The 25,374-nt window shown below is 54.6% G+C and overlaps 3 protein-coding genes across 4 annotated transcripts in view; 2 read left to right on the top strand and 1 right to left on the bottom strand.

Moving 5' to 3' along the window:
* The first annotated feature begins 1,087 nt into the window (after positions 1 to 1,087).
* Positions 1,088 to 3,808, top strand: PSMB10 (proteasome (prosome, macropain) subunit, beta type, 10). The gene is made up of 8 exons (XM_004690457.2): positions 1,088 to 1,254; positions 1,466 to 1,553; positions 1,924 to 2,021; positions 2,129 to 2,269; positions 2,510 to 2,625; positions 2,733 to 2,791; positions 3,383 to 3,534; positions 3,642 to 3,808. Exons 1-8 carry the CDS (start codon positions 1,199 to 1,201, stop codon positions 3,751 to 3,753), a joined length of 822 nt encoding a protein of 273 aa, XP_004690514.1. The 5' UTR covers positions 1,088 to 1,198; the 3' UTR covers positions 3,754 to 3,808.
* A 2,012-nt stretch (positions 3,809 to 5,820) lies between these two features.
* On the top strand, positions 5,821 to 7,695 carry CTRL (chymotrypsin-like). Its single transcript, XM_004690458.1, has 7 exons — positions 5,821 to 5,878; positions 6,414 to 6,517; positions 6,608 to 6,687; positions 6,803 to 6,884; positions 7,048 to 7,228; positions 7,315 to 7,448; positions 7,534 to 7,695. Exons 1-7 carry the CDS (start codon positions 5,827 to 5,829, stop codon positions 7,693 to 7,695), a joined length of 795 nt encoding a protein of 264 aa, XP_004690515.1. The 5' UTR covers positions 5,821 to 5,826.
* A 244-nt stretch (positions 7,696 to 7,939) lies between these two features.
* The window catches only part of PSKH1 (protein serine kinase H1), a 24,800-nt gene continuing 7,365 nt past the window's right edge, over positions 7,940 to 25,374 (bottom strand). Inside the window, exons 2-4 of one of the 2 annotated variants that reach the window (XM_012730750.1) lie at positions 23,026 to 24,052; positions 15,733 to 15,841; positions 10,161 to 10,275 (exon numbers count right to left, since the gene is read on the bottom strand). In XM_012730750.1, coding sequence (XP_012586204.1) covers positions 10,235 to 10,275; positions 15,733 to 15,841; positions 23,026 to 23,982 — 1,107 coding nt within the window. In that variant the 5' untranslated portion in view covers positions 23,983 to 24,052 and the 3' untranslated portion in view covers positions 10,161 to 10,234. Of the gene's footprint in view, positions 10,276 to 15,732; positions 15,842 to 23,025; positions 24,053 to 25,374 lie in introns of both variants that reach the window. The other variant, XM_004690459.2, reaches the window with a different exon arrangement.

A 25,374-nucleotide genomic window follows, 5' to 3' on the forward strand; every position in this document is an offset into this window, starting at 1 on the left:
ATTAATGGAGCTAAATGGAACTAATGGAGCTAATAGTCCATGAGGAAAATTTAGAGAGCAACAAGGGACTGAATGTGGATCAAGGAGGGCTCCTCAGAGGAGGAGGCACCTATGCTGAGATAAGAAGGATGAGAAGAGGAACCTGACTCACTGTAGAGACTTGGGCTTGAGCCTAACAGCAGTGAGCAGCTGCTGGATGATGAAGCCAGGAAAAGCGATGACTAGACTGCCAATCTAGAGTCTAGCACAGAGGGAAGCCTGGGGGCAGGGAATGACTGGTGGGAAGCACGGGGAAGTAGGGGTGAGGGGTGCGGCGCAGCAGCCAGATGAGAGAATGCTGGCTGAGAAGACAGCAGCAGTTAGGAGAAAGATGTGGACAGATAAAGGGTCATTTGAGGGGTGAAATAAATCTTGGTATCTTGGTACAGGATGCCAGACTGCTAGGCGGACATACATCTCTGAAATAGGACAGCTTCACCCCAGGGGAAGGAAGGAAGCAAAGGCAACAAAGAAGAGGCAGGTGGAAGCTCCCTGGTGGCACAAGGGGTTAAGACCCAGCACTATGAAGCTATCAGCAGCCACAGCAGCAGGAGCTGAAATCCCTGGCCAGGGAGCTGACCCACAAGGCGCGGCAGACCTCTCCTGACCCGCCCGCTGCTCCCCTCAGCAGTGGACTTCATCCATCTGCCTGTTCTGCTCCCCACTCTGTCTCTGGTGAATCCTCTCACCCTCCTGGCCCCCCCACCCTCCTGGCCTATACCCCAGCTCTTGTATGCGTATATTTTAAAGGAAGGTATTGGGAGAAGGATGATAAAAGACTAAGAAAGCCATGCCCGATGCTGTCAGGAGGCCAGTAAGATGGTAGAGAGACCTGGCCAGATGTCTGACTGGAAGTGAGAGGAGTTGAACAACAACCAGGAGGGATGTGTCCTCTGTTCAGAGGACCTGGGAGCAGCATGGAGAGTCAAGCAAGGAACAGCATCTCCTTTCCACCTGCTTAGGACCAGAGGCAAAGTTGAAAGTGAAAGAAAAGATGCAGAAAGGAGTCAGCATCTACTAAAGAGAGGTGAAAGTGAAAGCAGGAAGCCACTAACGTGGAGCCACACAGAAGGCAAGGCTGCGGCCTCACTACCTTGTGGCCCCACTCCTCTGAATATCGACCCCCAGCCCGCAGAGCAGCCAGGCCGTGGTGCCAGAGATGTTGAAGACAGCACTAGAGCCCCAAGGGGGCTTCTCCTTTGAGAACTGCCAGAGGTGAGCATGGGGAGAAGGTTGAATGTGATTGCTGGCCGGGCTTCAGGAAGTGGGAGTTAGGGCCTTTTTGTCAGGGTGGTGTTTGTGCGTGCAGTGGGGGTGGAGGGAGGGTTGCCAGAAAGGACTTGGATTCCCAGACTTAACTCAGCGGGTGAGGAAGATAGGGAGAGTTGGGGTATGTGATCACATTACCACTCCCGTCTGTTTCTAGAAATGCAGTCTTGGAACACATAGTCCCTGGGCTCCGGACCCCTCACGCTCGCAAGACCGGAACAACCATTGCTGGCCTTGTGTTCCAAGTGAGCTGGGGGTGGGAACTGGGGTGCTTAGAAGGGCAGCTGGGGTGGGCCCTCCCTGGTGGTATAGTGGGTTAAGACACAGCACTATGAAGCTATCTGCAGCCATAGCAGCATGACTTCAATCCCAAGCCCCGGGGGTGACCTGCATGGCACGGCAGACCTCTTCTGTCTCACCCACTGCTCCCCTCAGCAGTGTACTTCAGCAGTCTGCCTGTTCTGCCCCACTCTCTCTCTGGTGAATCCTCTCACCACCGCCTCCGCACCTCTGCCCCGTACCCCAGTTCTGTATGCATACTCTTTTTTTTTTTTTTTAAACGGGCAGCTGGGGGATCTGGTGGGCCCTGAATCAAAGGTGTCTTCCCCTCCCCAGGATGGTGTCATCCTGGGAGCAGATACACGGGCCACTGACGACTCCGTCGTGGCAAACAAGAACTGCGACAAGATTCATTTCATCACCCCCAACATCTAGTGAGAATTCCCCTGTCCTGTTCCCCTCCCAAGAACCACCCCTTCCTTTTCCAAAACCAGTCCCCCAAACTAGTCCTGCCTACACAGACCCTTCCCTCTGTCCTCAGCTGCTGTGGGGCTGGAGTGGCCGCGGACACGACGATGACCACACGGATGGCGTCGTCCAACATGGAGCTCCACGAGCTGTCCACTGGCCGCGAGCCCCGTGTGGCCACGGTCACCCGAATTCTACGCCAGACACTCTTCCGGTGCTGAGACGGGGCTCAGAAGACGGAGGGGTGGGGGCTGCCGGGAGGGAGGGGCTGAGGGGGTTGTAACAGGAGAGAGGGCGGAGCTGCAAGGGCCCTGGAAACAGGAAGAAGCCCACAGCGAGAGGAACTGGGCCGAGAAAAGGGCGCCGATCATGGAAGGGGCGTGGCTCGGATCCGGTCCGAGCAGGGGGCGGGGCCTGCCCAGGGCTGGCGGCTGACCACGCCCACTCTGAAAAGGTACCAGGGCCACGTGGGTGCGTCGCTCCTGGTGGGTGGCGTAGATGTGAAAGGACCACAGATCTACTGCGTGCACCCCCACGGCTCCTACAGCCGGCTGCCCTTCACGGCCATGGGTGAGTGCTGCCGCCTCGTCCCCAGGAGCCCCACCCTGGTGAAGCTGGATCACCTCTGTCCCACAAAGGGGCAGCAGCAGTTGACTTCAGATGTCCCTCCTCCGCAGGATCTGGCCAAAGTGCCGCCCTGGCAGTGCTGGAGGATCGGTTCCAGCCTAACATGACGGTAAGTGGCAACTGCTCCCCACTGTTTGTTCACTGGTGTGGGAAGTGCACAGGGAGATGGGGGAGCACAGAGAAGCCCTGGCCTACTCTGAAGTGAGGGACTGCTTCTCAAGGAGGTGAGGGCAGAGCCAGAGGGTGGAGAGGTGCTATCCCCAGACCAGTCAGTGGACGCCTTAAAGAAATCAAAGCTCAGAGAAGACTGGTTAGGAGTAAATGACAGTTGGGGTCTGGAGTCTGGATTTGGCTGGAGGCTAGAAGTAGATGGTGCGTGTTTCCTCAGAGGTGCCTACGGCCCAGAAAGAGGAAGGCAGTAAGGTGGTGCCCAGGCACCAAGATCACATTGGGTGGGTGGACAGAACACTGAAAGCAGGACCACTAGTGACAGTGATTCAGCAGTTTGTAAAGGGTGGGGGGCAGTGGGCTCACAGGATCTCTGGAGAGGGAGGCAGGGGAGAAGGTAGAGAGGGGTGTAAGAGGAGAGAGGAGCTTGGGTATGAGCCAGTGGCCAGTAATCTGGGTATTAAGACTAATCAGGCCTAGAGCCTGAAGGTCATACCAACAGTCATCTGGCCTCCCACACACATCCCCACAGCTGGAGGCTGCGCAGACGCTGCTGGTGGAAGCCATCACTGCAGGGATCCTGGGTGACCTGGGCTCTGGAGGCAATGTGGATGCGTGTGTGATCACCAGGACCGGCGTCAAGATCCTGCGAGCACTCAGCTCACCCACCAAGCCCATAGAAAGGTGGGCGCAAGGGAGATGGGGCCTGCAAGAAAAAAATGTGGCAGGAACAGGGAAGAGACGGGTCATGTGATGCGCGCACACTGAGAGGCCACCTTACTCCCTTCCAGGTCTGGCCGGTACTGCAGTGCCCCTGGGACCACCGCTATCCTATCCGAGACAGTAACACCGCTGACCCTGGAGATGGTGGAAGAAACTGTACAGGCCATGGAGGTGGAGTGAAATAGGCTGAGATTTTAGAATTTGGAAGAAGGGGAAATAAACCTCGAAAATGCAAACACCAAAACAGATGGCTGTTTTATTCTCAGGTAGAGGGGAACAAGCAGCCCGTAGAGATAAGATATCCCTAGAGGGGCCACTCGCTCATGCTCCAGTGCTGTGCACTGTGCCTCCAGTGCCTGCTAAGCATGGCAGATTCAAGCTGGAAAGTCCCAGCCAGACTCCACATCCTAGAAGCTTTCCCTGCCACTCCCGTGTCTTGTTCTTGGCTCCTGGTGCACTCGGGACTCTGGTGAAGCCCAAAGGCCCCAGGTACTAAGCCTTTACTTGGTCAAGGAGAATGCCCTTACCTCTCAGTCAATCCCCCTCTCCCCTTCCCCTTCCACCACCACCGTGCACCCCACTGAGAGCCAACATGCTGATAGAGGGGTTGCTCCCTGACTCCAAAGGGCTGTTTCCAGAGTATTTCTCAGCCGTTCAACACTTTAACCTGTGAAACCCCTCCGATAACCAGGCACACTTGAGTTAACACAAATCTGGGAGACTGACTCCAAGTTTTCAGGGCTACAGGGACCACAGGGCCCATGTGAAATGATGGAATGTTTATCCAACAAATCTCTGCTAAGCACCCACAGGGTGCTAGGCCTGGGTACTGAGTACTTGGCAGGAGCATCCTTCCCTGGAAGAGAATGTCTAAGCCACAATGGAGCTTCAGAATTATTAGGAGAGTTTGCCCAACCTCTGAGGAGAGTCTACCCCCACCTGGACATCCCTTGGCCCTGGCTGTGTTTTCCCCACAATACTTTATCATGAAGATTTTTATTATTTTTTAAATATTTATTTATTTATGCATACAAGAACCTGGGGTACAGGCCAGAGGCATGGGGGTTGGGTGAGAGGATTCACCAGAGACAGAGCAGGGACAGAACAGGCAGATCAACTGAAATACACTGCTGATGGGAGCAGCAGGCCTGTCAGGTCTGCCGCGCCGTGTGGGTCAGCTCCCTGGCCGGGGACTGAACTTGTGCTGCAGGGGCTGAGAATAGATTCACAGCACGGTGCTTTAACCCAGTGTACCACCAGGGATGGCCTCACAAAGATTTTTAAACATAAAACTTTAAAGATTTTTATATTGAATACCTATGTACCCCTCCAAAGACTTTACAGATAGTCTTTCATTATATTTACCTTTTCACCCATCCACCCATCCACCCTCTATTCAACCATGAACTCCTCTTATTTTTCTGACTGATGTGTTCTTGACTCAGTTGGAGTCCTCACCCCTAGAAGATCAGCCAACTTACCGACTGCAGCTGTGTTGGGAGGGGTCTCTCTTGGGCTCACACTCAGTTTATAGCCCAACAGCAAATGGGCTGTGGACAGCAGGGGCTTGGCCCACTGAAGCCCCAAGGCCTGGACGGCGGTCACTCTTCCACTGCAAACTCTGTGCAGGGTCTGCCAGTCACCAAGGATACTTGCCCTCCTGTGCCCCAGTCCCCTCCCAAGCACCTTATCATGAAGAGGTTTGGGTCCAGTGTGCCATATGCTGGTGGAAGCCACCATTTCCCTCAGCAAACAGGCCTCCTGTTCCAAGTTCCTGAGGAGTCAATGAGATGACACCTGTTCAAAATGGGTACCTGCCAGAACACCTGGCCCTGGACCTCCGTGGCAGAGCAGGCTACAGATGGACATTCCCTCCGGGGTGCTGAGCAGGTGTCTCTGAAGTCTGGTATCCTTGACAGCCCTGGGAGACTACCTTGATCCCAGCCACCAGGTGGTCACCATAGACCTAATTTAACCACGTCCGGGGTACACAATGCTCTAGCAGTTGGTTGCAGTTTAAGAAGCCAATCAGAAGCCAGGCTCTGGGGGGTGAGGAGGTGAGAACCTCACACCTGGGCTGTGATAAGTGCGGATCTGGATGGGGAACCTTGGCCTAGAGACTGTCCTCCTGAGCAGAGCATGGGAGGGAGCTGCGTCCACTCAGCTGGTTTGGCCTCAGGCCTGGAACTATGGTCCAAGGACAAGGAGCCCCATAAAGCCAGGCTCAGGTCTCAAAGACGCACCTCTGCCACAATGCTGCTGCTCAGCCTGACCCTCAGCCTGGCCCTCCTCGGCTCCTCTTGGGGTAAGTAGATCTGAGAAGCCCTGACTAAACCGCCTCAGGAGCAGTGACTTCTAGCACCAGCCCAGGAGTTCAGAGGGGCCAGGGTAGCCAGAGAAGGCAGAGGAAAAAGGGCCAGCAATAGTAGGGCTGGGAGAAAGCAAGAGGGCATGGCCGGTCTCAGATGGGACAGGAATTGCGCGAGGCCTGGGAGCTGAGATGTGCAGGTGGACACCATTTAGAAAGCCCTCTGACTCTTCCTAAGAGGCATGAAGGGTACAGAATGTACTCTGCAAGCCCCAAGGGTAGTATCCAGTCAGGGAGAAAAGTGGCTTGGGCTGGAGGGTGGGGTGGAGCTACAGAACAGTGGAGGTGGGTGAATGGACAGGACATGGAGGTTGGCCCCATGGGATAACCAAGATGGCTATGGGGGCCAAGAAGGCTCTCAGGGCGAGTCCTCCATTGAATCCTCCTGGGCTGTAGAGTCTGGGGACACCCAGGAGGTAGAGAGAGATGGGTTGGGGTGTGGAAAGTAGGTCCTCACCTGCCCAACGGCCAGGCTGCGGTGTTCCTGCCATCAAACCCGCGCTGAACGCCAACCAGAGGATTGTCAATGGTGAAAACGCAGTGCCTGGTTCCTGGCCCTGGCAGGTGTCCCTGCAGGTACATACATCCCAGGAGTGGGGCAGGGTCTCCGGTGCAATGGGCCTAGCGGAGCTCGAGTCCACCCTTACTTCTGACTCCTGACCACAGGAAAGCACCGGCTTCCACTTCTGCGGTGGATCGCTCATCAGCCCGAACTGGGTGGTCACTGCTGCCCACTGCAATGTCGTGTGAGTGCTTCCACCCCACCTGCTCTGCGCCAGCCCACTTCTCCCACCGCCTTCCCCAGCATGCCCCTCTCGCTGCCCTGCTTCCTGTGGTTGCCCAACCCCATTCTCACTGCAGCGCTGGTCGCCACTTCGTTGTCTTGGGCGAGTATGACCGATCCTCCAACGCCGAGCCTGTGCAGGTTCTGTCGATCTCTCGGGTGAGTACCGCACTGCTGCCGTGGCAAGGGAGAATGGGCAATGCCAGTGGCCTGGGCTTCAGGGGTGGAACACAGGCTACGCCCTGGCGTAGCTCCTTCAGCATCCCAACCCTGAGGGCCTCTGGCCATCCCCGTCCTACACAGCCCCTTCCTGGCTCCACAGGTGATCACACACCCCAGCTGGAACCCCAACACCATGAACAACGACATGACGCTACTGAAGCTCGCCTCCCCAGCCCGGTACACGGCACAGGTCTCGCCAGTTTGCCTGGCTACTGCAAATGAAGTGCTGCCCGCAGGTCTCACATGTGTCACCACCGGCTGGGGCCGCATCAGTGGTGTCGGTAGGTCAAAACATCCAGGTGTGAGAGCGGGGATGGGGACAAGTCACCAGGGCACTGGGGCCTAACAACTTCCTCCTGGCCCACAGGCAACGTGACCCCAGCACGCCTGCAGCAGGTGACTCTGCCCCTGGTCACTGTGAGTCAGTGCCAGCAGTACTGGGGCTCAAGAATCACCAACTCCATGATCTGCGCGGGCGGCGCAGGGGCCTCCTCATGTCAGGTGGGCACTGGCAGCTGTGCTGTCCTCTGTGCTCTCCGGGGGCACTCCACTCCACATGCTGACTGCTCCCCTCTCCTTCCCTCAGGGTGACTCTGGAGGCCCTCTTGTCTGCCTGAGGGGGAACACATGGGTGCTTACTGGTGTCGTCTCCTGGGGCACCAGCAACTGTAATGTGCGCGCACCTGCCATGTACGCTCGTGTCAGCAAGTTTAGCGCATGGATCAACCAGGTCATGGCCTCCAACTGAGCTCTCTGCAGCTGCTGCCCCTGCCCCCATCTCAGTCCAATAAAAATGCTAGACTCTCTCTGGCATTTCCTTGTCTGTACTCCTGGCTTAGGGGAAAGGAGAGACTCCTGGGGCTCCCACTCCCTACCTGGACTTTGTTCTGGCACAGCAGGTGCTGAGGAGTCAAGGGCTTTCTAAAACTGTCAGGCCCAGTCTGGCCCCCGTCCCTTTTCCTGGGCAACCTCTTAAAAAGGAAGGAAGACTGTCAGAATGAATGGGCAGCCTTCCCAGAGGAGGGCAGCCTGTTTATTGAGTAGAGGATACATTTACAAACTGAGTACACAAAATAAATAACTGCACATTCTCCATCCATGGTCCATAGCACGAAGGCCCAGGCAGGCCTATCAAAATCCCAAGTCTCAAGCCCCCCTCTAACCTACCTTCAGACCAGGCCTATCCTGGCAAGAGGGGAACTAAATTCCCAAGGGCTAAATCCCTCAAACTTCCGGAGGCACTTGGGGAAGTAAGAGGGATTCTGAGACCATGGAGCTTGGGGTCTCCACTGCCTTGGGCCAGGGGCACCAGACAGAGAGAAGGGGTATATAAGGCACAACAGACTTGGCCCAGAGTGGTCTCTTTGGCTTGGCTTCCCCACGGGAGATGGCACATATAGAAGGGGGGGGGGCTGGCTCAAGGCTACCCACCCAGAAGCACTAAGTAAGGGCCAAGCCCTCCCTGCTGGCAGGGCCCTGCAGTCTAGCTAAGATGAAAGCCAGGCCCTGCCTCCTTCCTACTCACTGAAAGCAGCAGAGGAGGGTACTTGGGTTCCAGCCCAGCTTGGTGGGAGGGTGGGGGTAGAGGGGTAAGGTGTGGGGTTGGTGGAAGACACTACCACAGACACGGGATGGTCTGGCTCAGGCCTCTGGGAAAGCAGCCACCCAAATCCACCCACTTCCCACAGGGGCTCCTTCCAGCCTGAGATTCAGTGGGGCCCAGACTACAAGTTAATGCTGTGAAAGGAAGAGGGCCAGACTGGACTGGGAAAGACCAGCTGTGAGAAGGCCAGTGCCCCAGGCACTCAGGGTTCAGAGGCAGGTCACACAGTATGGCTAAGTTCCAGGGGTTGCTGCACAGAAGCTCAGCAGAAGAGCTGAGCAGCACGGGGACCCTCCCTAGATGCAGCAGCTCCTTCCTTCCCACTTCCTCTGGGAGGATGAAGGGTAAGCTCATTTCTAGGCTGCCCATATGCCAGACACTAGATGGCGCCTTCATGCCGCTGCAGAACAGAGAACAGACTGAAAGGAAGGGGCAACGGGCAGTCGCAAGGGGGCATGGGGCTGCCTCTGGACCCCAACAACTTTCCGTAGGAAGCCTGTGTCCTCTGCCTTGCCCAGGTGCCCCCACGCCCCAGGTAGCAGCAGTGGGGTTCACTTTAATTCCCCACAGTTGGGAAGGAGGCACCTGGGGAATAGAATTGGCATCGAAGGGGTGAGGAAAGGGAGGGAGGCAAAGGTGGGCTCTGCAGAAAAGGCACTTAGTCTAGCGGGCACAAAGCCTGTCAGTGTCAGAGGCAGTTGGAGCCTGCAACAAGCCTGGCACCCACATGGCCACAGCCCAGAATGGCGATGATCACGCATGGCCCTACAGAATGTGCCAGCAAGTCCTGGGGCCAGGGGGGGTCCTGGGGGCACCATGAAGGAAGACAGGTCTTGATGAGAGGTGAGGGGTCTGTTTTGAATTAGCCAGGAGTTGAGATTCCATTCAAGGCACAAGCTTGGTGCATACCTGGGCCTCTCAGTCGAGAATAATCTTGATCTGGATGCCGTGGAAATGGTGGTGGGGTGGGGGAGGGTTGGGGGAAGGCGAGTAGAGAAAGGTATTTCCAGAAGTAACTGTCCCAAAGAGTCCTGGGACCACAGGATGCCCTTTCCCCAGCACTACACTTCCCTTTGCTCTAGGGGACGAGCCGAGGTTGAGGGAGACTGAGGAGGGTCAGGTTCTGCTCTTTCCCCGCTGTATCCGATCAGTTTACCAACCAAAGGGAGTATCTGTTGCCAGGGCAGGCTCCCGTTAAGGGGACTCATAGACCCTGAGCTCCCTCCACTCTCACAGCAGGCTCTGGCCCAGGATGAGGACGAGGGCTACTGAAGGCAGAGAGAAGGGGCTGGGGTCAGATATTCACCTACCACAAGCCACACAGGCCACCTCCAGAGAGGAAGCTGGGCCCAGATGGCACGGCAGGGCTGGCGGGGCTGGGAGCACGCTGTCTGGACTAGCCGAGGTTCAGCCATTGTACTGCTGCTGGTAGCGCAGGTTGAGCTCCCGCAGCTCCCGCTCCCGCACTCGGCGAGACTTGTTGGAGCGCGTAGAACGGCTGGAACGTGTAGACTGAGCAGATTTGGTGCTCTGGCAGCGGGAGGAGGCGCGTTTAAGGAGGTTCTGGGAGATGGAGCGATGCAGATTCTTCATGGATGAAGAGGCTGCCATGCTCACCACCCACGGGTGTCTCAGTGCCTGCAGTGCAGTCATACGGGCGCCAGGGTCCACGGTCAGCAGGCGGTCAATGAAATCCTTGGCCAGGTTGGACACGCTGGGCCAGGGCTAGAGGCCAAAGACAAGGGTTAGCGTAAGAAGACTCAACGTGGCCCTTCCTGCCAACAGGTGCCACCACAGCACTGTGTCTGCCCAGCTGCCCCGCACGTTCCCCCAGAGAGAGGGGGCTCCCCTGCTTAGAGTACTGTGGGTCTCCCTCCCTACCCAAGGCCACCGAGCAGAGGTTTCTCTGGATGACAAGGAATCTCCTAAGGAGGACAAACTTCTAAGGTGCCCTGGACTCCAAACCTGGTTCAGGGAGGGCGCTCCTGTCATCAAGACCCACCAACCTGCCCCAGGATCACTATAACTCCAAGTTCAAAGAAAATGACCCAAACCTTTCAGCACATCATTCTGAGTCACCTCAGAGTCCAATCCCAGATGTTCACACCAGGTCACTCGCGTGAAGTCCCTACCCCTTCTAGTTCCTCCCTCCAAATGACACAGTGAAGGTGCACACGTCTGCATTCCCTGCCATCAGCCTCTGTGCTCTCCTCCCCTCCCAGTCGCGGGAAGAAAAGGAAGCAGTTCACCCGAACTTGAGCTTCGGAGGTCCTGGGAACAAAGCAGGGACCCTTTTCAGAGGCACTTTCAGCCACTCAAGGGCTCCTGGCAGAGTCTGTGCTGGCCTCACTCCAGAATATTCTGTCCCAGAGAGACCCAAAAGTCTGCTCAGCTGCATGCAGCCAGGGCTGCACATCAAGTAGCTATGCTTCTCCCCACCTCGGCCTGCACAGGCCGCCTGCACCAGGCGGAGCCCTTCAATACACAGGGTAAAGAGTGCTTGTTCTTAGTGCTAAGCAATTATTTCAGCAACTTCAAATTTGTTGTCCTCATCAGACAGTGCTGAGCTGGATGAGCCTAGTGCCCGGTGCTAGGCAGACAGGAGGCACTCAGAGGGACACTCGGCGAGTAAACACCCCGTGGCGGGCTGCCCGCTTGGGACTGCTTGCAGGCTATGAGACTCGGACAGGCCGAGCCCTGATGCCCCTCGGCTGAAGGAGGGCAGATGCAGCACTGCTCTGTACCCCAGCATCCTCCAGAAATACTTTGGTATGGGCTCTGATGCTCCCCAAAGTGGGCAGCTCAGATCTTTGCTGCAGTGGCGTGGCTGGATGCCAAGGGTGCCATCACCCTCCTTCCCAGTAGGTGAGGTTGGCCTATACTACCCTACGGGGGAACCCCTGAACACCAGGGGACTCCCTAAAGTGAGTGCCCGTCTTTGGAGCAGATGCAGGTCTCTTCAGCAGCTGACCAGGCTACCTGGCTCCCTTGAACTCCAACCACCCCCATGCCCTCGTGCAGGGGTAAGCAGGGAGAACACTCATCCAGAGTCCTGATGAAGCAGCAGGTCTACTTGCAGTTGTTATCCTTGGCTGCCCTTTGGGTAGCAAATCTCAACTTATACCAAGCTGAGCTAGAGTAATAGGAAACCATGTTTCCTAACAGTCACTGAACAGGGTCCTCCTCACCAATGCACTAATTCCTAGTAATTGTTAGGGAAATGCTGGCGCTCAGGACCAGGGGAGTCAGGCAGGATCTCAGGAACATGCATCTTGCTAAGAGCAGTGATGGGGTGCAGTATTTAACAGTTCCCCCACACAGGCAGCGGGTCCACATTTCCCCGCAGGCCTGGATAGCTCCTGGAGCCAGTATTGAGGCCAATATGCAGGGTTAGTGGACTAGACAGCTGTCCTAGTAGCTTCTGCCTCACAGCTCAAGAAAGCCACATGGCTTGCTGAACACAACCACTGGAGATGGCCCCTGTTCACTCATTTAGGAGACGGAAAGCAGCAGGCAAAAGGGGCTGCTGGGTTCCTGGTGGGCCAGGGCTTAAGTGCCAGCACGGCCACCGCAAAGACCCACTCTGTCAGCCTGAGTTCAGTCCCCAGCCAGGGAGCTGACACACAGATGACACAGCAGCTCTCTCCTGTCTCACCTACTGTTCCCCTCAGCAGTGTATTTCAGTAGATGTGAAATCTGTTCTGCTCCCCACGCTGTCTCTGGAGAATCCTCTCACCCCCTGCACCTCTGGCCTGGACCCCCAGTTCTTCTACACAAAATAAATAAAAATCTTACAGTAAAGGTATAATTTTTAAAAAATATTTATTTATGCATACAGAACTGGGGTCCAGGCCAGAGGTGCAGGGGTGGTGAGAGGATTCACCAGAGACAGAGTGGGGAGCAGAACAGGCAGACTGACAAAGTACACTGCTGAGGGGAGCAGCGGACGGGTCAGGAGAGGTCTGCCGCGCCATGTGGGTCACCTCTGGGGCAGGCTGGGATCAAACTCATGCTGAAGTGGCTTTAGCATCTTAGTGCTGTAATTTAACCTGCTGCGCCACCAGGGAGGGCCCGAAAGTCTAATTTATTTTCACAGTGTGGTCCTGGACTGGCAGCATCAACATCATCTGGGGACATGTTAGAAATGCAGATCCTGGCCCTCCCTGGTAGCACAGCGGGTTAAAGCACAGCACTGAGAAGCTAAAGCCACTTCCGCATGAGTTCGATTCCCGCCTGCCCCGGAGGTGACCACATGGCGAGGCAGACCTCTCCTGACCCGCCCGCTGCTCCCCTCAGCAGTGGACTTCATCCATCTGCCTGTTCTGCTCCCCTCTCTGGTGAATCCTCTCACCCTCCACATCTCTGGCCTGTATCCCAGTTCCATATGAATAAGTAAATAAATCTCAAAAAAAAAATTTTTTTTAAAAAGGGGGGAGCTATTGATGGGCACAGCATCCTAAAGCTGAAGAGGTGAGTCATGGGAATACCGGTGCTGTCCTGCAGTTTGTATGGCCTCCGAGAAAAGGAAAGTAGTGACAGACACACCACTGTTCATGAGGCCTGCAAGCAGAACAGCCCCATGACCCAGGGGGCAACCCAGACTAGCCCAAATGTGGCTTGGACAAGGATTCTGTCCCTGGTCCAGTCAAGAGGGAAGGGGTGCAACTCCTCTGCAGAGGACAAATAGTGGGCCTGGATCCATAAGCCAAGAATCCAACCCTAGACAGACCAGAGGAACAGAAATCCACACCGAGGCAAACCAAGGCCCCCTGCAGCTCCAAACCAGTCCTATGCAGTCTGAGCGGGGCCTTTCAGAGACCCGCCTGGTGGGCTTAACCATCTCCATTTGCAGAGTGGCACAGGCTAACAGCAGGCATCGACCCCTGCTGCTGGTCTGCTAGTACCAATGCGAGCCAGATTGATCCACCCCTCCTGCTCCGCCAGAGGCTCGCCTCTCCAATTACTGTGTCCATGCACGGTGTGCAGAATGCTGATGGACTCATTTGTCTGAAGTCTAGCCCAGACTCCCTGACAGGCCCCCACACCCACCGTCTTATCAGAACTAGGAGGTGCTGGGCCAGGTGACTACCCTAAGCCAATGTGGCTCGAGTCATCCTGACCTGACAGCCAGGCTTTGCTAGTGCCTAAGCCTCACACACTGAGGACCTGGCAAAATCAGGCAGGCAGTCCTCACAGGGGCCACGGACAGCGGGGCAAGGACTCAGGTGGCCCTTCAGAACAGGAGCCCCTGCTAGTCCTGCTGAGGTCTCCGAGAGAGTTCCAAAAATGAAAACCAAGGCTCTCCCCCAGGGCCATGCTTGCAGCCAAGTCCAATGCAGTATCTCTTAAGAAAAAGTTCAATACCCGTAGACACACCCACTTATTTCCCTAACATGCCAGGGCCTCTGGACCCACTTGAGACTGGCCTGAGAGCAATCTGGGCATGAGAAAGAGCAAAGTGACTGAAATCACATCCTTTGGTTTCCCAGCTTTAACTGCCAGTTCTGGGTAAATGACACGAGTCTCATGTGGCTGACAGAAGGGATGGGGGCCTCCCTGCTGGCCCAGGAGTTAAGTCTTAGCACTGTCACCACGATGGCCAGGGAGCTGACCCAGATGGTGCAGCAGACTCCTCCTGTCTCATCTGCTGCTCCCCTCGGCAGTGTAGTTCAATGGATCTGCCTGTTCTGCCCCCCACTCTGTCTCTGGTGAATCATCTCACTCCCCAAACCTTAGGCCTCCACACCAGTTCTACCAAAAAAAAAAAAAAAAGATGGGCCCAGGGAGCTGACAGGGAGCACAGGGCATGGAAGCCAATGTAAAGTGTAAGTCTGCCTTGCCTTCAAACACACAGGTTTTCCCCTTCAGTTCCCTGGTGACAGTCTATACTCCTTCCCACCACTCTTCTCATGAACTGTGGGGTGAGGACTGGTCCCTGTCCTGAGAAAAGGAAAAGCTTTGGAAGGAGTGGTGAGACCTTAACCCTCGCTCTGACCATCAAGTCGGCCTCTCTTCTCCCTGGTTTGTGACCCCCAGTCCTCACCCTGTGGCCTTAAGAGCAGAGAAGTCAACAGTGGGTAGAGAAGGGACCTCTCCTGGGAGCACTTCCTTACCAACTTCACCCTCCTGACCCCCCTTCTTCTGTGGGCCCAAAGCCACCTCTCTGCAGTACAGTCCAACTCTCCCTTCAAAGAGAGATGTCAACTGAAAGACAACCTTCCATTTGCTCTAATGTCACAAAGGCCTGGCAAGAAAATTATCCAGTCCACTACCAGCGGTCTCACCTTGAGCCCAAGGGCTAAAGGAGCCAAGGCTGGAGTCAGCTCTCTGGCCTAGATGAGGAGGCTGCTTCTTTCCAGAAGCAAACCCAGTGGCTCCCTCTGTCAAGCAGGTCTGACCAGTCTCACAGGGCAAAAGGCAGAGCATCTCTTCTGAATGGCATCTGGGTAAGACTCAAGTGTTAGGATGCAAGCCCAGGGGCCTGCTTTCCAGTCATTCCTTCTCTGTGTGACCTTAGAGAAAGCATAGTTGCTCACTCTTAACATGAAGAAGTGGAATGCAATGAAATTCTTAGTCCCTCTCAGTTTCTGAAGTACTGGAATTAAAGAAAATGGCCCCCCTATCTTTTTTCCTCATTTGGCTGCATGTGAGGAAAGAATGGCATCTAAGATCTGAATTAACTTGACCGTTTGAGCTGTATAGGTTCTTCTCCACTCCATGACAACTCTGGAGAAGATTCTCTGGCAGAGAAGGGGGCTCCACCAAAGAACGGTTAAGGGCAGGAAGGAGGAAAGAAGTCTGGGCTCTGTGTCCATGGCTCAGTTCTTCCATCAGCTTTGACTTGAGATGCACTTTCAGACCCAGCTTTCCCATCCTTGAAGGCCTTCTTCCTGCACGCATAGGCCTGAGTGAGAGCGAAGGAGAGGGCACAGAGAACTGTGGGAAACAGCTGCAAGACAACCTCCCTCCTGAGGATTCCTCAGGGAGCAGAACTATTAGTAGGACAAGAACAGAACACAGGATGCTGCTGCTGCGGTGACCTGTGAGGAGCGACCTGCCCGGCCACCTTCTCCGGCCCTGTCCTTGCAGCATCACCCTTCTCTGTGCCCACAGGAAAAGTCTGAGCCCATCCATCAGACTCAGACACTGACTGTGAGCCCCTCCTTTGGTCAAGACACTCACCATCCTGGTGCCAGGACTTCCAAACCAGCAGAGGGCACCACCCTGGGGCCCGGCAGAGGGTGGGTGGGGGTTGAGCAGCAGAAAAGAGAAGGACGTTGGGGAAGAGAGCCTAAAGAGAGAAAAAGAAGGAAGACAATGGAGTTTTAAAAAGAGGCAGAGAATGAAGAAGATGAAACTGAGAAAAGGCATGACAACCTGAAGGTTAGGAAAGCTGGGTTATGAATAACAATAAAAGACTGCACCCCCATGTATCCTACCCAGGAGCCACAAAATGAAGGACAGGGAATTGGAAAGGATGCTGAGTACTTGCTGAGGAATCAGGTGGAAGCAGCCATATCGTGTCTGCATTTAACAATGTCCTGGCGCAGCCCTGGAAGGTGCTGGACTTAGGAGTATGCTGTATGTGGTTTCTCCCAGATCCACTACCAGTATTAGCTGGTTTCCAGGGCCCCGTCTGGATTTTTAATTTTTTAAAAAAGACTTATTTATTTGTGCATACAGAACTGGGGAACAGGTCAGAGGTGCAGGGGTGGTGACAGCATTCACCAGAGACAGAGTGGGGAGCAGGACAGGCAGATGGACTGAAATATACCACTGAGGGGAGCAGTGGGTGGGTCAGGGAAGGACTGTCACACTTTGTGGGTCACCTCCCTAGCCGGGGATTGAACTTGTGCTGCAGTGGTTGCAGTAGCTTCACAGTGTTGTGCTTTAACTGAAAGACAGTTTGGAGCCCTAATGGCTGTGAGCATGTCACCCACACTGTGGCCTCTCTCCTCAGAGGCCTGTGTCCCTGGGACTCTGGGTACACGGGACTTGGCTAAGGGCAGGCACTTGTTAACAAGGGAAGGCAGAATGAGTAAAGAGGCAGAGGTGATTAAATCTGTTCCCAGGGCCCTCCCTGGTGGCGCAGCGGGCTAAAGCACAGCACTGCAAGCTAGCCACCCCCCTTCCCCGCAGCCACTTCAGTGCGATCAAACTTGGGAGTTTGATCCCAGGCCCTGGAGGTGATCCACATGGTGCTAGTGTACCTCCCCTGTATTGCTCACTGCTCCCCTCAGCAGTGTACTTCAGTCTGCCTGTCCTGCTCCCCACTCTGTCTCTGGTGAATCCTCTCACTGCCTCTGTATTCAGGCCTGTACCCCAGTTCTGTATGCATAAATAAATAAATCTTTAAAAAAAAACCAACCTTCTGCTCCCAACCAATTTGGCCACACTGAAGCAGAGCTCAGGTGTGGACAGCATACTTGCACCGGGAGGCAGACACACTGTGGCCAGGCAGGCACCGAGAAGGGTGGACGCTGTAAGGGCAGAACTGGCCTGGAAAGGAGAGCCTGGAGAGGCGGGGCCGGAGGCTGGCTGGTCACCTCTCACCATCCCACGCACCTGAGAATGGAGAGAAGCTTCCCCCTAACTGGCGGTGGGAGGGAATGGGTGTGGGCCGCCAGCGGCAGGTTTAAAGGGGCCAACACTTAAGGGAGAGGCTCCCAGAGGAACCTGAGGAAGTGACAAGGCCAGTGAGAGGGCAGAGCTACCCAGCTGGAGCCGATGAGCAGGAAAGAGGGGGACAATGGTGCACCAGGAACCACTCAGAAGCTGAGCCACAATTCATCCCTTTTGTTGGAGACTGGGCGTGGGATACAGCAGTGACAAAAGAGGTCCTGCCCCTGGGGTAGGGAGTGCAGTGGGGGGCCCGGGCAAGGTTATTTGCTTAGGAGTGGCAGACCAGCAATGTGGGAGAGGTGCGAGTCTGTTTCTGTCACCATAGGAGGGTACTGCTCTGGGGGTGGGGGGGCGTAACCAGGGGCAGCAGCATGGGAGGCAGGTCTCCAGGAGCAAAGTGGTAGCGCAGAGGCGGCACACGAGTGGGGTTGCTGTCCCTCTCCCCTCTATCTCCACTCAGAATCTGCCTCCTGCCCCAATGAGGGAGCCCCCCCTGCCTTTCTCCAGGTCTCCAACCTAGGGGAGGTTAGCAACCCCCAGGACCAAAGTGTACCTCCTGTCCTACCCCTTTGACCATACCAACACACTATCTCCTAGTAGCCAGCCAAGGATCCCACCGTAGTGTCTGTTCCCAAAGTGATGGAGGGAGAATCATCGGCTTAACACCTACTGTATACTGGGAACTTTGGTGAAATAGGAATGGCCCTTCTGGGGCAATCCTTCCTGGGCAGGCTAGGGGCATCTGCTCGTCCTCATGGGTGCTGGCACAGACCCCACACCATCATCCAGTATTTGACAGCCAGTAGCCACCACAGGCAGGCAAAGAGGAAGGGTTAGGGATGACTCACAGCAAACCAATGTGCATTTTCTTGTGATGTCAGCTATTGGGACAGACAAAGGAAAATATCTTCGGACTCTGAGCAGAGGCAGCGAGAGAAGAGTGGTGAGCTGTCTGCCTGTCAGATTTCCATCCACATGGGAGGTAAGGAAGGGAGCAATCAAAAGCATCCAGTAGATTCCACACACAAGTCAGGAAGCTTGCCACCTGCCCTCTTCTCTGTGCCTGTCACCCCAGCAATTTCTAACCCTCCTATGTCCCCCAGGCAGTCGGCCCATGACTCTTGGCCTTCAGGGGCTTTGTCAGCTGCTCCTGTCAGAATATGCAGCAGATTGTATAACTGGCTCCCACAGGCACTGTTGCCCTTCACCAGGAGAGCACCAGCGCATGCCACACACTCTGCACCTCGTTATATCCTCAATATCCCAGGGCAAAATGGCAAGTGTGAGAGGTACTTTAAGAAACTGAACAGAACTGACATGGGAATATAACTACCTACTCTGGCTTTGGGGACTCATCCTAATGCAGAGCTAATGGAAGTACAAAGGATCTAACCCACTAGTCTGGGGTGAAGCCAACAGCCCCAAGTAAATGGATGATCAGCCCACAGTCCAGAGTCCCAGCCTTGGGAAGCCATCTCCCATTAGCACAATCCCCAAATTAGTAGCAGATCGACCCGGAAGATGGGCTCTCTCCGCCAGGATTCTGTCCCCCTGCCCGGTAGCATCAGTCTCCTGAGCAATGCTCTGTGACACCTCTCCCAAGCCCACCTGTTCCTGGTGCAGTCACCCAGGCTCGCCCACAGCTCAGAGACTGCCCAAGCAGAGGAGGGTGACAATTAAAGGTTGCTAAACGCGGCAGACGAAAAACTGCCGATGGCATCACTCTGCCATCAATCCTACAAGAGCCTCTTCATCCATCCTGCTGCTCGGAATAGAATTCTTGACAAAAGCAGTGACATTAGGCTGGCGACATCACATTTCATGTCAAGTGAATCACAGCATCTCCCAGTTAGTGGGACCCTAACAGTCCCCGAGTATGGGTCTAAGATGGTGATTCACCCTCTGAGTCACTCCTTTCGAAAGAAAGCTCCAAGCCTCCTGGGGCCCTCCTTGACAGGAAGCTCCTTCTCAAGGTGGCTCTTTGGCTTCAAACTGCTCCTCACTCACACAGGCTGTCCTCATGCCTGGCCAAATGGGTTCCCTCGTCTCTTCCAACGTGACCCTCGTGTGGCCTCCTCCATTCTGGGACTTCTGGTCACTGAGTAAAAATTCAGGTTTCACCTCCCAAAATCATCTGGCACAGCCTTCTCCTCCCAGCATTCCCTTTCTGCCAAGATTCCTGTACTTGCTACTAAGAAGGTCTGGCCAGGCCTTGTAAGAACATCTCTAGCAGGCTACACTTCTTCCTGGGGTGCAGCCTCAAGAACAAAGCACTCCTGGCCAACAGCGGCAGCCAGCCTGCCTGGCAGCAGTCACCTTTGGGCAACCACAGGAGAAAATGTTGAGAGCACAGGTACTGACGTAAATGCTGGCCTCAAGGACCTTATCTGTAGAAGAGAAAATGCCCACAGACACCAGTGCAAGAAAGCACTGAAACAAAGACTCCAGCAACATGCTGAGGCATATGTGTCAGGGAAAGCAGATTGTGTGAATGGAAAACCCAAGAACTTTGAAGCCAAGACGGCCTGATTTAAATCCCAGGCCTGTCACCCTCTAGCTGTGAGACCGTGGACAACTTTACTTGCCTCAATTTCCTCATCTGTAAATGGGGTATGACACCCACCTGGCAGGAGCGTTGAGGAGGTTAGACAGGTTGAGTGTAGAACCCTCAGCCCCATCCCTGGCACTCAGCAGGCACTATGCAGCAACAGAGAACAGCGTTACTCCTAAGGAAAGCAATCTCTCAGTCAGACTTTTTAAAGCTGATCAAATGCTTAAGGCTGACATTGGGAGCAGAGGGAAAGCCTGCACAAAAGCTTAGTGAGGGGAGTGAACAGAGCAAATGTCTCGGGTCTACCATGTATGAGGGATGGAGTCGGGTGTAAAGCCAGAGCAGGGGACTAGAGCAGGATTGCTGCAGTATCAGGATTGTTGGCAGGGTGCTAAAGAAGGACCCATTTGCTGCGTTTCCCTCCACCAGTGGGTCCCATCTGAGGATGTGGGACCCGACATGTCCTCCAGGTGAGAGAGCAGCCTGCAAGCTTCTCCTAAACTGTTCTGAAAAGCAGATGCTCCTTTTGCATAGCACAGGGGCTTCTGCCCCATACTGCTTATCTTCCTAAATTATGGCTCACACATAGCATTTGGAGTCTACTCTCTAGAAGCCCTGATCTGCCCCAAATATCCCCAGGAGCGAGGTTCCCTCCACCCATGCTGCAAGTCCTCCCACTGTGCCCACTTAGTATCCCTTCACTCTCACCCAGGAGACTCTCCCACCTGTATTTGGAATACATTAAGTAGCCTCTGGTCCTATAAAGCTCTCCAAAGCAAACATCAGACCTAACCCCAATCTCAACACCTGCTGCATTACTCCTGTTTATCTGGAAGACAGTGAGCAAACCCCTTTCTCTGAACTTCCTTCTCAAAGCTCACCTCATGCAGGAAATCCTCTATTCAAGTTCACACAAACCACAGTTTGACAGGTTGCTGTGAGGGGGAATAAACATTGGCCAGGGCCCGGTGAACGGGACACCATTGCTAGAGGACTCAGAAAATGTGCCGTGGGACTCGCTACCAGGTGAGGAATGTACATCTCAGCGCTTGCTGAAGCTGGTAACAGGAAGGAGCCATAAGGGCTGGCCAGGGCTTTGACTCTGGGACTGCAAAGTGTGACTTTTAGTTTCAGATGAAGGATGGTGGAGCCAAAGGCTGGAGAGTGGCCTTTCTCCACCACTGCTGTGAGTCCCACATATATGCCCTGTGATTCCAGCAAAGCAGCAAGCAGAATCTCAGTCTTGTGGTGACATTAGGCTCAGGAAGCCAGAGTTTGTTTCCCACCCCACTCATCTGTTATCCGGCAGCCACAGATAATCAATATCCAGTTAGTAAGACTCTGCAAGCTCCAATGAGATGAACTGCCTGATCAACAATTGCCAGAATCAGGAACTCTTGGGTGAATCTATACTTCTGGAAAGTCTTTCTTTTGTCAGCATTTTTTGGGAAACCTCCCACTGTCCTGTAGCTAAGCATGCTACTCTTTTTGCCAGCTGGATTCTCAAAAGCCTGTCACCCCACAGTTTCTGGGACTGAAGCTCCCAGAACACAGCAAGTCAGGCAAGGTCTCAGCATAACACTGCCTTTGGTAGGCCCTGGGTCTTCTGAACAATCTGGATTCTGGTGACACCCAGTCCAGAGGATGAACAGGACAGTGACTAAAACTGACCCACCAACATCAGGGCTTCCTGGACAGTCAGCATTTGTTTCGCTGAATCCATGCAGAGTAAGAAAACAAGAGAAACTTCAGGGCAAGCAGGATAGTGTCCCAGTTTCTCCTTCACCTGAGGCTAGGCTGAAGCAGAAGGCTTCCCTCCCTTCCTCATGCCACCCTTGAGATACAGAGGTGGGCATCCACTAGGGAGTGCCAGCCCCCATTCACACAGAAAGGAAGACCCTGACTGACCCCAAGCTATGTCTGGAAGCTGACAGGGAGTGGTGGAGCCCAGCAGCACCTTGTGTGCTCCAGGCAAAGTGGTGTGAGGCTGTGGGTGACTCCAGGGTCAGCTGACTGCGGCTAGAGAGGGCCAGTCCCAAGTGCCTGGGAGAAAATCTGGGCCACAGAGGGGGAAGGTCCCAGACCACAGAGGATGAAGGTCCCTCTTCCATGGAGTTTGTTCAGGAGACATGGACAGTGCCTTGGCAGGCCCAGAGCTGAGGGGGTACACTGTGGGGAGCAGCCTTGGGTACACCTAGGGAAATGGCCTGATCAGAATCCTGTGGCCAGCGCAGCTCCACTCCACTCCCCACCCCCCCACCCCCCAGAACACATCACACACTCTTTTCTCCACAGACTGCCCAGCACAGTAAAGCTCCAGCAAGCAGCACTCGCTGCTTCCCCCAGTCAACCTCCTCACTTATCCCAGGGGTATCCTGCCGAAGGACCAAGCAGCTCTCACTTTTCCTGCACCTTCCTTCAGCTCCCAGCAATGCTAAAATCTCACCAAGTGTTTGCGGTATCAGTACTAACAGTGGATCCAAAGACATTGCTGGGTGAATCTGGCTAGCGGGTTAGTGGTTAGTGTTTACTGGCACACAAGGTACTGCATCAATAGATGAATTAGAGTCCAGTGTTTTAAGATGAGGGTTCCTGGCTTGTCTTTCTATAACTAGAATGTCTGGGTGCAAGGGCTCCTCACTGCTGAATGGCAAAATGGGCTGAAATGAGGAATGGATCTCCTTTAAACGGGGCCTGATCACAGAACAGATGCTGTAGGGGTCTGCCCCACGCCCTCTCAGCCCACCTGAGCTCACCAGAAGCCATGGTGCTGCTGGGCATGCTGTCCATGGCCACAGCCTGCACGGCTCTGCTTCTCTCACTGAGGACTTTCTCCAACGCAAGCTGGCACTCAGGACAGCCCAGATTTAACGCCCTCAAATAAATTCCTGACTCACACAGGAATCAGCAGATTAAAAACCACCCACTTCCCTGTCCTCAATGGTATGATTCTGAAGCATATTCCTCATGGTTACTCACTGAGTCCCCAGTGGCGCTGTGTTACAGTAACCCACAGGGGCAATCGCTCCTTCACATGCCCTTTGTCGGTTTTCTCCCTTTCTGCCTCACTGCCCCCACCCTTCACTTGTGCTTACTGGAATCACAAGCCAAATAAACTACGTGCTCTCAAGTCCTGCCTCAGGGCTCATTTTAGGGGACAAGGGGAACCCATCCTACTGATCTAGCGCATCATGAGCTATGTGATCCCACAAACATGGCCCTCGTGGCATACCCTCCTGATCAACAGCTACAGCAGCACCCCCGCACACACACCCAGCGCTCCTTGGACAGGACAGACTCACCTCCCCCGAGTAACTGTACTTGCCCCTGAGGATCTGCCGGTATAGCCGGGTACGGTTGTCGTCCTCAAACGGCATAGTGCCACTGAGCAGGATGTAGGCAATCACACCCAGCGCCCACATGTCTACTGAGTTGGTATAGGGCTTGCGCACCAGGACCTCGGGGGCGATGTACTCGGGTGTGCCGCAGGTGGTCTTCATCAGGCAGTCGTCACCCTTCTTGCGGGCACTGGCCAAGCCGAAGTCAGTGATGATGATCTTGGAGTCAGTGCCCGGGTGGTAGTAGAGAAGATTCTCAGGCTTGAGGTCTCGGTGTGTGATGCCCAGTGCATGCAGATACCGGACACCATCCAGCACCATCTGCAGCACCCGTGTGGCATCACGCTCAGTGAAAGAACCTTTGGCAATGATGCGGTCGAAGAGCTCTCCGCCAGTGGCCAGCTCCATCACCATGTACACGCGCTCCTGCGTCTCAAACACCTCCACCAGCTGGATGATGTTGGCGTGGCGCACTCGGCGCAGCACACGCAGCTCTGACTCACATACCTCCCGTCCCTCCCGGTACTTGGTCTCGATCATCTTGATGGCATATGGCTGCCGGGTGGCCCGGTGCTCCACGCGGACCACTCTGCTGAAACTGCCTCGGCCAATCAGGGCTTTGATGTCATACTTGGCTGTCACACGGGGGTCGAACTTGGCTCTGTACTTAGCCACCCTGGCCCTGCGTGGTGGTTCTGAAGGAGGTTCTGTGTGGCCAGTAGTGGTGGCACCAGGACAGGGGCTGGCAAACTGACTGGCAGCTGGGAACCCTGCTTTGATAGGGCCAACACTGTCCACCTCTGTGATGAAGTGCTTGTACACATCACTCTTGGTGCCACTGAAGGGCTCCACCTTCTTGACCAGATCCAAGTGGACATCCTTGGGCGGCTCAGGAAGGACCTTGCTTGTCCCACAGCCCATCACGGACACGGGGGCATCCTCTCTGGCGAGGCTGGCAGGACCTGCTCTGCAGGCAGTGCCCCGTCTACACCTGTGCAGAGAGATGAGGGACAAATCAGTGTGTCTCCTCTGAGGGGACACCAGTCATCCTCCTGACCCCTCTCATTTGTCCCTCAATAATCCCAGCCTAATTAAGATTGCAGACCTGATTTTTTTGAAGATGTATTTATTTATGCATATAAGAACCAGGGTACAGGCCAGAGGTGTCAGGGTGAGAGGATTCACCAGAGATAGCAATGGGGAGCAACTGAAATATACTGCTGAGGGGCGCAGTGGGTGGGTCAGGAGAGATCTACCAAACCATGTGTGTCAGCTCCCTAGCCAGAGATCAAACTCGTGCTGCAGTGGTTGAAGCTAGCTTCTTAGTGCTGATCTTTAACCTGTTGTGCCACCCAGGAGAGCCCTACAGACCTGATTCTAATGTGGCTCCCTGCAAAGAGGATGGCTTTGGTTTCTGAGTGCTGGGAGCCCAGGCTCAATGTAGGGTCTAGATGAAGACGAGATGAGCTCCATGGCTGTGACTGATATCTTCCTGGGTCTGATTCTTTCCCCACTCCTCAACCTCGAGAAAGGGCCAGGAACATGCACCAGACTCAGTTATCACTGCCCCCACCCTCCTCCGTACTCTGCCTGGGTCCCTTATCCTAACTGAAGTCCTGGTTTTTAAATGTTAAAATCATTCCTCTGACTCATCTTTTCTGAAATGGGGGTGTGAGTGCTGGAGGTCTGCTCTCCAAAACTATCTTCCACCAAGGCTTAGAAAACCACTTCTCCAAAGCCTTCCTCATTAATCTCTTTCCTGATCCCCTACACCTCCAATACGGATTGATCCCCTATCACCCCAACCTCCCCAGCAACAAACAACCCATGTCCTGGGTCTCTGTCCTAACTTCGCTCTTCCCTAGCTAACTCCTTTGCTAATGTACCATCTTCACTCTCGTAGTCTAACTCCCTGTTCCAGGTCCCTCACTTTTCTAGCTCACCAAACAGATGGCTAACAAGGCCATACAAGTCCTAGACATGGCTGAAACCAATCTCAGTGAACCTGAGAGCACAAGCCTTAACACATCACCACCAGCGAGCCACCAAACTAGTTTAGGCTTCACTCAAGAAGCAGAAGGGGCCTTGAATTCAGGAAAGACATCGCCAACTTAGTTTCCTCCCGATGTGACTCAGGTCATGGACTGGGACACTGCTTCTTTGGGATGACAATCCAAGGGCCTTCCCATTTACTTCCCAGAGATGTTCCAGCTATTGATACCCTGTGACTTGTCAGGTACTTGTTAAAGCACTGCTTTTCAGAGGTCACTTTTACCCAGGCTGCCTTTCTCTAAGGGTAAAAGGAAAGAGCTG

The sequence above is a fragment of the Condylura cristata genome, unplaced genomic scaffold, assembly GCF_000260355.1.
Source record: "Condylura cristata isolate star-nosed mole 26May11 unplaced genomic scaffold, ConCri1.0 scaffold00028, whole genome shotgun sequence".
Taxonomy (NCBI): domain Eukaryota; kingdom Metazoa; phylum Chordata; class Mammalia; order Eulipotyphla; family Talpidae; genus Condylura; species Condylura cristata.

Bases quoted from the DNA above. Each gene is read 5' to 3' on its own strand.
- PSMB10 (XM_004690457.2), top strand. From the start codon at position 1,199: ATGTTGAAGACAGCACTAGAGCCCCAAGGGGGCTTCTCCTTTGAGAAC. The intron at 1,255-1,465 runs GTGAGCATGGGG...GTCTGTTTCTAG, and splicing joins TCCTTTGAGAACTGCCAGAG to AAATGCAGTCTTGGAACACA. The intron at 2,792-3,382 runs GTAAGTGGCAAC...ACATCCCCACAG, and splicing joins GGTTCCAGCCTAACATGACG to CTGGAGGCTGCGCAGACGCT.
- CTRL (XM_004690458.1), top strand. From the start codon at position 5,827: ATGCTGCTGCTCAGCCTGACCCTCAGCCTGGCCCTCCTCGGCTCCTCT. The intron at 6,518-6,607 runs GTACATACATCC...TCCTGACCACAG, and splicing joins CCTGGCAGGTGTCCCTGCAG to GAAAGCACCGGCTTCCACTT. The intron at 7,229-7,314 runs GTAGGTCAAAAC...CCTGGCCCACAG, and splicing joins GGGCCGCATCAGTGGTGTCG to GCAACGTGACCCCAGCACGC.